The sequence below is a fragment of the Terrapene carolina genome, unplaced genomic scaffold (assembly GCF_002925995.2).
Source record: "Terrapene carolina triunguis isolate 2854851 unplaced genomic scaffold, T_m_triunguis-2.0 Scaffold85, whole genome shotgun sequence".
NCBI classification, from domain to species: Eukaryota; Metazoa; Chordata; order Testudines; family Emydidae; genus Terrapene; species Terrapene triunguis.
The window spans coordinates 16,490,860-16,505,669 of NW_020664436.1; the positions used below are offsets into that span (position 1 = coordinate 16,490,860).

The window sequence follows — 14,810 nt, forward strand, 5'->3', positions numbered from 1 at the left end:
CCCACGAAAGCTCATGCTCCAATACGTCTGTTAGTCTATAAGGTGCCACAGGACTTTTCTGCTTTACTGTTACAGTTTAGCAGGTTGCTGCAGTGCTCAGGTTAAGGTGTGTGAGAGTCTCTAGATTGGATTAGAGAAATAACAATACTTAACTCTTGTATAACACTTTTCATCAGAAGGAATCAAAGCACTTTACAAAGGAGGTCAGTATCATTATCCCACTTTACAGATGGAGAAACTGAGGCACAGATGTGATTTGCCCAAGGACACCCAAGAAGCCAGTGGCAGAACCAGGAATAAAACCCATGTTTCCTGAGCCTTAGTCCAGTGTTCTATCCCCTCGAACACGGTGTCTTGGGTTTACTATGAATTTAAATAAGACTTCTGCAGTGAAATCCAAGAGATATGGATGCTTTAAAACAAACAAAGAAACCTCACAAACCACATATATTTGACTATGGAAAGTTATACACAAAGTACTGATGTGACACACTACTGAATTAACACTTCTATATGAAAAAATAAGTATTATTGTAACCCAAGGTATATCCATTAATATATTAAGATAAGGATGTTCCCTATAGCTGACTGGAAAAAACAGATTTTTAGCTTAAACTTTTCTAGATTTTAAAATTTTGTCTTGTCACAAATTGGGGCAAAGAGTCAAAATTTTGAATTTTGTTCATGAAGTTTATTCCAGAAGTTTCTTCAAGAGGAAACTTGAAGAAATCAAGAGGTTTTGTTAAAAAAAAATACCAAATTTCATTTTGACTTCAACCTTTATTTTTTTACAATATGTCTAAATTAAAAGTAATTTCAGAATGAAAAATCAAAATATTTTGTTCTGAAAATGTTGAAACAGAATGTTTTGACATGTTTAAAATATTCCATTTTCAATTATTTTCAAAATGAACATTTTGTCAAGTGACATGTTCCCGTGGAACGTTTGCTTTGCTAGTTTGGTATTTTTCCAATGGAAGGACGTTCAGTCAGAATAATTTGTGAATCGTAGTGAATTGCATTTTGGAGCAATTGAAATGGGAACAAAACAGAAAACACTTGCTTTGTATGAGAAAATGGAGATTTAATTTTATAGGCTTCTTTCCTAGTCTTTCTTCTGAGCATTAGGCTACTTCGCTCGTGGCAGTAGCCAACTTATCTGAATAAGCTTTTACAGGACAAAAGGGAATGGAAATTTATACCTGTGAGGAAGCTAGGTATCTCTATGAAAAATCACTTGCATCATAATAAAGATAAACACCACTATGAAGCAACAGCCTGCACATTGCAGCCCATCTAAACAAACTTCCTAGTTTACTTTAAGCAGAGTTTCAATACAACAGAGTTCTCTATATACACAAAGTAGCATAATGTGACAAAGAAAAGAGAAATATGAATATTTTCTGTCAGGGCCGGCGCTTCCACTAGCCGACCCTAGGCAGTCGCCTAGGGCGGCAGGATTTGGGAGGCGGCATTTTGCCATCCTCGGCGGCAATTCGGTGGCGGGGGCCCTTCCGCTCTGCGTCTTTGGTGCGCTTCTGCGGCGAATCCTTCACTCGCTCCGGGACCCGCCGCCGAAGCACCCCAAAGACGTGGGGCGGAAGGACCCCCGCCGCCGAATGCTCTGAGGAGGAGCGCTGCCGCCTACGGCAGCAAAAACCCTGGCGCCGCTCCTGTTTTCTGTAAGGCCTTACCTGACTTTTGGTTACCTTTTAGAGATGAAGTTTTCCAGGATCTCCCACTTGGGCTTTAGTGTCATATACGTAAAGAACATTTGGAACTAAGTAATTTTGATGTAGCAGCTCTGACTCAATCCCCAGATCACAAACTGATTCCCAGTACAATACAATAGCAACCACATAAACCACTGAAGCTCACGGGGACCCATCAACTGAGTGAGATTCTGTAGGGTTGATATCTGTACATGAGCTTAATTCATCCCAGACATAATGCCTAGAGCTGGTGGGAAGTTTTCTGACAAAACGTAACTACGTTTAATTTGAAAATGCCAATTCGCTAGCCCAAAATGTTTGGTAGACGCTTGCAGATTAGACAAAACTTTGCCAAAACACAGGCATGTTTCCATTGGAGACCTGCTGGGGTTGCTGCGTGAGCAGCTCCATAGCAGAGAGCCTGGCTGGAGTCATGTTTCCTGGTACTGTTAGGCTCGCTCGCCCCACTCTGCAGCAGATGGCTTCCCAGTCCCTGAATTGGGGCTGGGTCTCCAGGAGCTGTCAGCAGAGCCCTAGGGATCATTGGAAGCAGGCTGTCTACCAGGCAATATTCCCCAGGGACACAAAGATGGGGAAATGAGCGCAGAGGGTAACCCCTAAAAATTCTAAGGGGGTCGGCCACCAAGGACTCTCCCACCCAAGTCCTGAAATTGAAGCGGGGGTGCTGGGGCTTTTTCAGAGCATGGTTTTTGTGGGAATGCCCAACCACAATTCCAGTGATTTCTTTAGATCCCTTCAAGATATTGCCAAATTAATTTGTTTTGAGTTAAACTGATGAGTTCTCAGGGATCAAGTTCACTTTGAGTTTTTCAGGTTTGTGAAGATTTGGAAGTACTGTACACATGTTTTTATGGTGAAAGTAAAACCATATTTGCCACATTTAACACAGTTCTACTCTTAGAAGCCTTAAAATTCTATCTAATTAGGAGAGTTGCCACAGAGTATCTTGCACTACATATCTGTAAAGTAAGATCGCATGTATCATAAGTGAGTGTGGTTAAAATGGGACAGACGAGTGCAGATCACATCCCAGATCTAAATCCATTAATGTAGGGAAGCATTTATAGTTTTCCTTTCCACTACTATTTTTACTCAAAGGGAAATTAGTTAGTTCATTGTTGCCAACCATTGGGATGTTATTGCAAGTCCATAAAATTTGGTGTTTAATAAAGTTCCAGTTTCTGGAGCCATGCAAATCACAGGAGAAACTCAGATTTTTTTTTTTAATGGTTGTAGGGTAAAAACTTAGCATTATGAACTCTAGAGGCTCTAAAATCTTGATTAAGCCAAACTCATGATTTTTTGGGGGTACCTGACTGAAGATTTTTGAATATTTGAAGTTGGCAATATTGAGTTAATGAAAAAAAAATATTAGAACTATTCTACAGCAACATATGCTCATATGCACAGTAACCAACCCCACCATAGGGTGGCTCGGGGAGTGCTGTGGTACACCACCTCGATAGTGTTCTCTGTAAAAAAGAGCTTAGAGGCAAACATTGCAGGCTCTCCATAGCCAGCTCCTAGGCTATTGTGCCTGGGAGCTACTGCTCTTACTTGCATGCAGCCTCTCCAGTTAGCTCCCAGTCTCTCCTAAACCCAGTTCCTTGTTACCTCCTTTTCCTGTTCTCTAAGGATTATGGAGCCCTCTACTGGCAACATATTTAACTGAGTAACAGTGATCTCAACCAGCTAGTTGGTCCCCTCCAGCTCATTTGAGTGTGTGGGGTGCACAAGGAGGAAAGGTACCCAGTAATGAGCCAGTAAGTTCATTGCACTACTCCTGATCATTCAAAACCAGTTGACAACTACAGAAACCGGTATAACAATTCACTGAGAACTACTTGATACACTTGTCATCACTGGATGCATTGTGAAAGTGAGAGCTTTGAAAGGTGTAATTTGAGTCTAATTTTTCCTCTTTGCAGTTTCGACGATGCCTTTTGCAGCTCTTGTGCTTTCGCCTGCTAAGATTCCAGAGGACCGTGAAAGAAATACCAGTGTTAGGGAATGAAAAGCCAATAAGACCAATAGTTATGTCCCAGAAAGCTGGGGACAGGCCAAAGAAGAAAGTGACTTTTAGCTCTTCCTCAATCATTTTTATCATCACTGGTGATGACACCCAGCAAATGGACAACAGCAGCAAACACAATGGCACGAAAGTAAATGTGATCCAAGTAAAGCCACTATAGGGACTAAGCTACAACGTGTGTCAGAACCTGAATGGACTTTAGCCAGTTAAACTGTTTGGTCATCTTCTTTGATGATAGTGTAATGAAGAAAGCACTGTCCTTCAGCTGCGAAATACTGAAGCAATTCAGTGGGTGAAACTCTGAACAATTTAATCATGGTAACCGTATAGAAATCTTTACATTTGTACCCAACATGTTGCTGGACTCTGAATTTTTTTAAAACATGATTAATCAGCATTCCTTGCACCATAGACTTACCTGGGAAATGCAGGGAGTTTCAGAAGTAGGACTTGGGTTTGCTGACAAGAATCTGATCTTGACAAAAAAAAGTTGACTTTCAAATTGCCCCCTCTACAGTCAGACACAGTACAAAGCCAGTAGAAAATTGCCCCCTTTGTTTAGTCAAAGTTGTCCTGTTGTTGTTTTGGTGCTACTCATTAGGTGCCCGTAACCACTTTGAGAGGTGTTCCGGAGAAATAAAAATATATATTTTTAGAAAAAGGAAATAAAGGGACTGGTGAAGAGATGACAAAAAGGAGAGTATCAGAAATTTTACACACCACTACATCCTGCTTTAGTTTAAAAAACCCAACCAAACAAAAAACAAATAGAGGAAAATATAGATTAGCAGGGACTGAAAACCAAACCAAACTCATACACACATTTATCATTACATGGAACAGAGGCCCTGACTACTTTTTGAAAATTAAATCTGCTGTGATATTTGTGTGAGAGTAGCAGGTGTCAACCCAGCTGCTTCTGCTTAAATTTCAAATCTGAGTAATAACTTTTCCTTCTTAAAATACACTCAGCAGAACAGTTACAGAAGTTACTCTGTACTTACCTTCGTAAAAAGTCACGGGAATTATTGCTGGCAAAAAATAGTTGCAGAGCTGCACTCCAGAGGTAGCTGCATTTCAGCAGTAGACAAGTAATTCCTATGTTTTTTGGCTAGAATCAACACATGGGGCTTGAGTCTCCTCTCCACAACATTAGTTTTACACCAGTGAACTGTATATAAATCAATGGAATTTCACTGATGTGTAATGGAATAGAGAATCAGGCCCATAGACTCCTTGGGTGGGTGTTGTTTTAGGCCACCCCTTCAGCACTTGCTGCCGATAGGGCAATATGGAGCCCCAAGTATAACTTGCAGCTGCTCCATTCTGATGGAAACTGGAGGAAAAGCAGACAGTGGGGCAAAGGGACCAGGCTGTACACCTGTCTGCACTAACAAGAGTTGATCTGGCCTGAAAGAATTAAGCTCTCAAAAAAAATCAATAGGGACCAGAAACAAAAGTTCTCAGCGGGAGCCTGATCCTTGGAGATACTGACTGAACTCCACTCACATTAAAGTGACTGACCCAGTCCCCTCCCTTTCCTCTTTCAAGAAGGTAATGACAGGTGGTACTAGCTTTGAGCAGTCCTTGAACTCCTCAGACACAAGATTGAGATTTTTTTTCTTGCACCTATGCAGGGGTGCAGTGGCATGAAGTACCTTGTACACACACCCCTCTAATGCATCTGCACTGGTAATCTGGCTCTATATGCAATGTTTTAAATACACACACAAGAGTATATAAGCAGTAGTTCATCTAGGAAAGAACACAGGTGAAACACTTGCCTACTTCCCTCCCCCAATAGGCATTGATTTGAGCTGTTTCATGAATTCAGATACATTTCCTTAATGTAGGTTATCAGTTTCCATGTCCAGGACCCCTTTTTCCCCCACCAATGATCACTACTTATGCACATTTGTTTTTACCAAAGAGAAAGAAATGCACCAGAAATCCATATAAATTACCATCCTTTCACAGAATGGTATACGTGTGATATTTTAGCATTTTATGTATCTTGAGCCTTTTATGAAAGATTAAATTTACCTTATTTATAGTACATTAAATTATGGTCAAGTATTTTCTCCTTTTGAGAAGAAAATGGCTCTTAGTACCACCTACTGGACAAATCTAGAGTTTCTGAGGAACTGACAACAATAGCATTTCAGCTTTTGGACATAACCATTTTGCTTTTTGCCCTGTTGAAATTGCACAGAAAGCTACTGATTTATTTTATAAGGAACTCTCATAAAATCAACCTTCTTCAGAGAGATACTGTCATGGATTTTAGCCCCCAGTTCACATGGGTAAGGAGTTACCATGAAATTAAAAATAAATGAACTACTAGATTTAAAAATAAAAATTTTCCCCTGCAGTATTTGCAACCCCAAAACAATATATGTTAAGAATGTCACCATATATAACAGTGTGATAAAATAGTAAATGAAAAACAAATAGTGAAATTTACTAGAAATTGGTTATTTCTACACATAAGGACATTATAAAGAAATACTAGTACTGAAATTGATTTGTATATTGCTCTTATGTGTTTAGCACACTGGTATCCCATTTCCTCACCATATAGCTCCAACATTATTTTTGTTTCTTTGATAAAAGCAGCTTTGATGCAGACATTACAGCCAGTCACAGAATTCAAGGATGCGAATAGGCAATCTTGAGCAAGGACCAGCAGCATATTTAATATCTTCCATTTCTGATGTCCCCTGAAGTAATTGGCTTAGTTTGTAGCAAGGGAGATTTTTAACTACAGGTGACCTCTTGAAGTCCCTCACAGCCCTATATTTCTATGGTTCTTCAGTCTTCTTTGAGGATGATCATAGCTCATTAATCCATTTTATGGGAGACTAAGAGCCTGATCTAGCAAAGTGCTGAGTGAATGGAATAGGATTTAAGGGTGTTTAGCAGCTGGCAGAATAAGGCCTTTAACTGTCTAAAATAACCAAAGTACAAGAGGAAAAAGAGATAAGAAAACGCAGGAAAGGAGCAAAAGTTATAAAATTTAGAAATTCTTTAGACAAACCTGTTGCAGAACTGAACTTTCAATCCATTCAGTGTTTAAAAAGAAATAATCCAATTTAAGATGTTAAATTATAAAAATAAGACACATTTCAACTAGAGTGGCTAGAGCCTATGATCTAGCCCAGTTCATTTAAAATGTTTTTTTCATGGATTATAGCAATATAAAAGAAACAGATAATAATTTAGCATACAGAAAGCTATTAATAGCTCAGCAGTTGCAGTAGATTCAGAGGGTGAAATTAATTTGTTGTGCGGAGGATCAGCTGAAGGCCTGCTGCACCACACAACCCCTTCATTGGGGCTTTGTGGGGAGACTAGATATAGTATAGCAGTTCAGGGGCACCTCCACATCTCCTGCACGCTATGGAAGTGGTCCCCAAACCAGATCTACAAAGGCAGTTGTGAGGGGTTGGGTGAGTGTTGAGGATCTAGCTACTCCAACATGCTGCAAATAGTGTGGAGGGGATTTGGCAACTCTTCTGCAGGATAGAACCTGTGGGGACAGGAGGGCTACGCTGCACCTCCACTCCTTGGGTTATGGGGTGGGTTTCATCACTTCACCTCCCACAAAGGGTTGGATTACTTTGGCTTTATGCAGAAATGGACTTCATTCATGAGGAAAGGTAGAGCCTAGTCCTCCTCTCATAAGGTTACTAAAGTTAAGTCAATTAAGTACTAAGTCATTACAAGCAAACTATGGTTTCCAACTGGTGTGTCTTAACTGAAGAGATTACTGGAGTACTGCATTGTGTTTAACCATCCAGAACGAACAGTCTAATCATTGTCAAACTGGGGGAGGGGAGCATATCTAGTGGGCCCTCTGGGGGTCTGTCCGAGTGCTAGTCAATATTTTCATTAATTATTTGGAAAACGGAGTGGAGAGTGTGCATGACACCAAGCTGAGGAGGGTTGCAAGCACTTTGGAGGACAGGATTCGGTCTCGATAAATTGGAGAATCGGTCTGAAATCAACATGATGAAATTCAATCCAGACAAGTACAAAGTACTTCAGTTAGGAAGAAAAAAATCAAACACGCAAACATAAAATGGGGAATAAGTGGCTAGGCAGTAGTACTGCTGAAAAGGATCTGGAGGTTATAGTGGATCACAAATTGAAGGTAAGCCAACAATGTAATGCAGTTGTGAAATGGCTAATATTCTGAGGTGTATTAACAAGAATGTTTTGTATAAGACACATGAGGTAATTGTCCCGCTTTACTTGGCACTGGTGAGGTCTTAGCTACAGTACTGTGTCCAATTCTGGGTGCTACACTGTAAGAAAGATGTGAACAAACTGGAGAGGGTCCAAAGGAGAGCAAAAAATATGATAAAAGGTTTAGAAAACTTGTCCTATGAGGAAAGATTTTAAAAAGTTGGTATGTTTCACCTTGATAAAAGGAGTCTTAGGGGCACCCGATAACAGTCTTTAAACATGTTAAGGGCTGTGATAAAGAGGGCTGTGATCAATTGTTCTCCATGTCTACTGAAGTTAGGACAAGAAGTAATCAATTTAAATCTGAAGCAAGGGAAATTTAGGTTAGATATTAGGAGAAACTTCCTAACTATAAGGATAGTTGAGTTCTGGAATAGGCTTCCAAGGAAAGTTGTGGAATCCCCATCATTGGAGGATTTTACGAGCAAGTTAGACAAACACCTGTCAGGGATGGTCTAGAAGGTATACTTGGTCCTGACTCTCTTCAGGAGGCTGGACTAGATGAACTCTCAAGGTTCCTTGAAGCCCTATGACAAGGGTACACATCCATGGCTTATACTACACCAGCTTTCAGCTCAGGAAGAGGATATTGAGTGCACAGTGTTGAGAGAGAGAGAGAGAAAAGAGGCAACAAAATCTAATAGTAATAATGGAGGCTTTCAACTACTGACACAAAGTTCCTCCTCTATCTTGGTGGGTCCTGCGCTTATTGGCGGATTTTCTTGCCTCAGAGATTCACCATGTGGGTTGGGGAACAGCCCAGAGACCTTCCCCTCTGGAAGAACCCACAGTCCGGGTCAATTGGGAGGTTTGGGGGGAACCCGGGCCTGCCCTCTACTACCCACATATAAACAAACAGTTCAAATATTACAGGAGGACAAAGATTGGAGAAGGAATTTCTTGACACCTTAACTGACTACTTTTAATAATAGCTAGTTCTAGAGCACATTAAAGGAGTTTCTATTCTCAACTTAATCATAAGTAAACTCACAAGAGTTGGTTATATTATAACGATAGCTGACACACTAACAGTGGCCACAGTATTATCAGATTCAAATCCTGAAGGAAGGAACAGTACCAAAAACTAGCATGCTGACAGTCCACTTTAGAAAGGGGCACTTAAAAATAAAGGAGGGGAAACTAGTCAGAAAGGCCCTAAGATCTAAATAAAGACAGACTTCTTCAATTTGGCATGAAGTCTACTTAAAGATACAGTAACAGAGTCTTGGAAGGCATGGATATCCCTAATAAGAAAAGAGAAAACAGGGAGGCAAGGAGGCGGCCAGTATGGCGAAGTGGTTAAGTGCAAGAGGTTATTCAGGCTAAACAGAGATCCTTCCCAAACTAGAAAACCCACCCCAGTGAAGCCAACAGAAAAGATCATCTGGGAGACATTTTCAAAAGCATTCAGGAGCACAAGTCTGATTTTCAATGAAATTGTACTCCTACTTCCCTCAGGAGCTTTTTGAAAATCTCACCCACACAGTGCAGCAGAAGGAAATTAGGAGGGATAAGAAGGATTATTGAAGAGCAAATTGTCAAAGGTTTGAGACATTAATGAACGTATCAGAGACAGGAAGCCTGCAAGAGAACTGGTCAGTTCACTGAATCACCAAAGATAAGAATGTTGCAGAGAAGGTAAGTGATTTCTTTGCATCTGTTTTCAGCCCAGAAGATGTTGAGGAAATGCCTACTCCGGACTCACTCTTGTCAGGTAAGAAAGATGGGATACCATCAGAGACCATGTGTCAGAAAAGGAATAAATGGATAAAGTAAAGAGAATCAAGTGTCCATGGCTAGATGGTATATACCCAGGAGTTCTGAAGGAGATAAGAATGAAGTGGCTGAGCAGCTAACAAAAAGATGAAATCTCATTGACAGCAATGAGTATTCTGGAGGACAGAATTGCTTGAAGCAATAATTAATAAAAATAGAATTGTAAAAATACAGGATGACTATAATATGGTCTAATTATCATGTCTTCTGCAAATCTACTAGAATTCCTTGAACACATCAAGGAAACAGAAGCTAAAAGAGAACCAGCTGACAATGTTCATCTGGACTTTTTCAAAAGCCATTGACAAAGTCCCTTAACAAGAGGCTGGTAAGGAAATTAAGTAGCCATTGAGTAAGAGTCAAAGTACGGTCAGACTAGAAAACTGACCAAGAGACAGCGAACAAACAATAGAAATAAATGGCTAGTTTTCATCATAGAAGAGGGTTAAAAACAGGGTTCCACAAGGTTCCGTTGGGAGGACCTCTGTTGATTGATCTATTTACTGTCTAGGGAAAGATGTGACCTGTAGAGTGGCAAAAGTTGCAGATGAGTTATTCAGGTTTGTCAAGAATGGAGAAAACTGAGAAACAGAGCTGGTTAGAAAATGGGGTTTTCCCTAGGGCTGTCAAATGATTAAAAAAAAATCACAATTAACTGTGCGATTACTTGCTCTGTTAAACAATAATAATACAATACCATTTATTTAAATATTTTGGATTTTTTTCTACATTTTCAAATATATTGATTTCAATTAGAACACAGAATACAAAGTATACAGTGCTCACTTTGTACTTTTTTATTACAAATATTTGCACTGTAAAAAAGAAAAAAGAAATAGTATTTTTCAATTCACCTCATACAAGTACTGTAGTGCAATCTCTTTATCATGAAAATTTAACTTACAAATGTAGTTATGTACAAAAAATAACTGCACTCAGAATAAAATAATGCAAAACTTTAGAGCCTACAAGTTCACTTAGTCCTACTTCTTGTTCAGCCAATCACTCAGACAAACAAGTTTGTTTACATTTGCAGGAGATAATGCTGCCCGCTTCTTGTTTACAATGTCACCTGAAAATAAGAACAGGCGTTTGCATGGCATATATTGTAGCCAGCGTCGCAAGATATTTACATGCCAGATGCGCTAAAGATTCATATGTCCCTTCATGCTTCACCCACCATTCCAGAGGACATGCTTCCATGCTGATGACAGGTTCTGCTCGATAATGATTCAAAGTACCGATGCATGTTCATTTTCATCATCTGAGTCAAATGCCACCACAAGGTGGATTTTCTTTTTTGGTGGTTTGGGTTCTGTAGTATACACATCAGACTGTTCTCTTGTAAGATTTCTGAAAACATGCTCCACACCTCATCCCTCTCAGATTTTGGAAGGCACTTCAGATTCTTAAACTTTGGGTGGAGTGCTGTAGCTACTATAAGAAATCTCAAATTGTTACCTTCTTTGCGTTTTGTCAAATCTACAGTGAAAGTGTTCTTAAAACAAACAACATGTGCTGGTTCATCATCCGAGATTGCCATAACAACATGAAATATATGGCAGAATGCAGGTAAAACAGAGCAGGAGACATACAATTCTCCCCCAAGAAGTTCAATCACAAATTCAGTTAATGCATTATTTGTTTAACGAGCATCTTCGGCATGGAAGCATGTCCTCTGGAATGGTGGCCAAAGCATGAAGGGGCATACGAATGTTTAGCATATCTGGCAAATAAATACCTAGCAATGCCATGTGAACACCTGTTCTCATTTTCAGGTGACAGTGTAAATAAGAAGCAGGCAGCATTATCTCCTGTAAATATAAACAAACTTGTTTGTCTTAGTGATTGGCTGAACAAGAAGTAAGACTGAGTGGACTTGTAGGCTCTGAAGTTTTATGTTGTTTTGTTTGAGTGCAGTTATGTAACAACAACAAAAATCTACATTTGTATGTTACACTTTCATGATAAAGAGATTGCACTACAGTACTTGTATGAGGTGAATTGAAAAATTTTATTTATTTTGTTTATCATTTTTACAGTGCAAATATCTGTAATAAAAATATAAAGTGAGCACTATACACTTTGTATTCTGTGTTGTAAATTGAAATCATATTTGAAAATGTAGGAAAACATCCAAAATATTTATTAAATTTCAATTGGTATTCTGTTGTTTCACAATGCAATTAAAACTGCAATTAATTTTTTTGAGTTAATCACGAGATAACTGCAATTAATTGACAGCCCTAGTTTTCCCCTACTACCACAGACAATTTCAATTTTTTGCCAAAAAAACAAAACCAAAACATTTTTGATATTCAGTTTTTCAACGAACAGTCTAATTTTACTCTCGGTAAAAAACGTTTTTTCAAAAAAAAAATCAAATTTTCCATAAAAATCAGTTTCATCAGAAAATTTTGGATCTTTTAGTGAGGAACTTCAGAGGGACCTAATAAAGCTCAATGAACAGCAATACAATGGAAGTGAACTTCTCAGTTCATAAATACAGGATACTACATACTAGAAGGGACCATTTGAATGAGTCGCACACCTTTCTGAGTTCTAAGTTAACAGTAACACAGGAAAAGAAATAGGCACCACTGTTGAGAGCTCACTGAAGACCATGTCCAATGTGTCCCAGCTATCAAAAGAGCAAGTGAAATGTTAGGATGCATAAACAGCTGGGGTGGAATAGAGACACTGAAATGATAATTCCATTATACATATCAATGATGCGCCCTCACTTCAAATACTGTGTTCAGTTCTTACCACTCTATCTCAAAAAAGATACAGCAGAAATATAAGGGGCTCCGAATCAGACAGTGAAGATGTTTAAGAGGATTATGAGCATAAAAAATACTCTATAGACGAAACTGGAAAGAATTTCTGAAAAGAAGACTGTTTACATTAGAGAGGAGATGAATGAGGGAACAGGATAAAGATATATAAAATAATGAGTGGTACAAAGAAGGTAGGCACAGTGAATACACTTGGACACTTATAATACAAGCAGATGGGGACAGTCTGGGTGTATGTCTACACTTCAAACTGGAGATGTAATTTCCAGCTCAGGAGATGTTCACACACAAACTTTGATTGCGCTAGTGCACTAAACACAGAAGTGAAGCTGTGGCAGTTTGGGGGGCAGGATGGGTTAGCCACTCAGGTACAAACCTTCCTGGGAATGTGGTACTTGGGCAGCTACCTCTCCTGTCACTCATGACACCATGGTTGCACTTCTATTTTTAGAGCACTAAACTGATCAAAGCCAATGCATATACATCTACCGGGGGGGGGGGGGGGGGGGGGAAAATCACACCTTCAGCTTAAAGTTGGACAAACCCAATTAAATAAAAAGGCAGCAAATTTAAAAGCAGTAAGAAGAACTATACTTCACACAATGCATAGTTTGCTTGTGGAACTCATTGCCATGAGATCTTTGATGCCAAGAGCTTAGCAGGAGTCAAGAAATAGTTGGACATTGAGACATTATCCGTATGGATAATGAGAACAGCCAGAATGACAATAGTAATGATTTAAAAAAAAACAAAACAAAAAAAAAACACACAAGAGTTTTGGACCTGATATAAACTCTTAAGGCATAAGCCAACCTCTAGCCCAGGGCAATTAGGAGAAAACAGTCTGCATAGATCAGTTATTCCTTTCATTTGCTTTGTGTTTTGAGAATGGATATAGGGGGATGAATCAGGACAATTTTGTTCAGCTCCTCAGAGTAAAAATGTTGTGATTACATTCTTTAATTTTTTTAAATTTTTAAATCTTGGTACTTACACTTAACTACTTAAATTTGAGTTACAAGATTATGTGAATTTTCAAATGTGTATTTTCAATGTTATGTTAAAGAGGACTAAAACTGAAGCAATCAGAAATAACTTTCAGAAAAGTGTACATTTTCAGTGTTTTGTTTTTAACTAATAGAGATTACTACATCAATTTAAAATGTGCAATATTGCTTTTCAGCATATTTCACCAGAATTAGGGAACTCTTTACATCCCATTTTAAAGTGTTTTATCGCTCTCTAAAAAAGAAATTAATGCAACTTTAACCTCTGTAATATAGTTATTGAATTAGTAAGAAAACACAATCTATACAGAAATGAAGTTGAAGAGGAAATCAAGATTATTTCTACAACAAGTCAAAATACAAGTTATTATTTGCAGTTCCACTTAATAGTACATTCATTTAGCGATTTTTCTGTTCTGTTGCAGGCGCATTATCAATTTCACTATACTTTTGGCATTTGAGCTCCCTCTTGTGGGTACTTCAGCTAATAGGCTTCTCTGTCTGGATAAACCTAATTGCAATAGAAAATTGTTTCCACTAAACATTCTATCTGTATCTGGGAGGTTTTAGTGTGATTTGGATGACTCTCTCTTTACCATGTTGTCAAACCAAGAAAAATAAAGCTTAAATCAAACTCTAATAAGTTCCAAAGCAACATTTTTCTTACTTTGCCTATCTATACATTTCAATTATTATTGATGAAAATATGTTGTTGGTTTGTGTATGTACAATGAAATTGATGTTTATTGACATTTACCGATCATTCCAAAGCTAGCAATAAAAATGTACCCACAAGTGGGGAACATTTGCTACAATAACAGTATTGAAATAGTTGCAGTAACTTGTGCTAGAATAATAATCCTTTAGACTGACATTTTGTCTAACTACATTTTACACATCAAAATCAGGGTATCTGAGTTATATGGGCTCACTTTTTAAAATGAACTGTCCATCTGGGTCAGTCCAGAGCCCAGGGCCCTCTGACTCTCTTTTGTCCCAGTCCAGAGGCTTGTCCTGCTTCCAGCAGCTCATATTTAACAACCCCACCTGGCCCCTCCCCAATCCTTTGTCCTCCAGCTGGTCACACCCCACTGGCCTCCTAAGGAGGGTGGGCCATCCATGGTCATTTGTTGCTAGGTGCCAAGTGTCCTGCCAATTGGAGTGGCCATTGTCTTCTGGGACTCTCCAAGGGCATGGGGCCCCAGACTCCAGGCAG

General features: G+C 39.0%; 1 protein-coding gene across 1 annotated transcript in view; it reads left to right on the forward strand.

Annotated features, from left to right (window-relative positions):
* Positions 1–5,997, forward strand: part of OPN3 (opsin 3) — a 41,193-nt gene extending 35,196 nt beyond the window's left edge. Inside the window, exon 4 of the mRNA XM_024203557.2 lies at positions 3,662–5,997. Coding sequence (XP_024059325.1) covers positions 3,662–3,925 — 264 coding nt within the window. The 3' untranslated portion in view covers positions 3,926–5,997. The remainder of the gene's footprint in view (positions 1–3,661) is intronic.
* Positions 5,998–14,810: the final 8,813 nt, after the last annotated feature.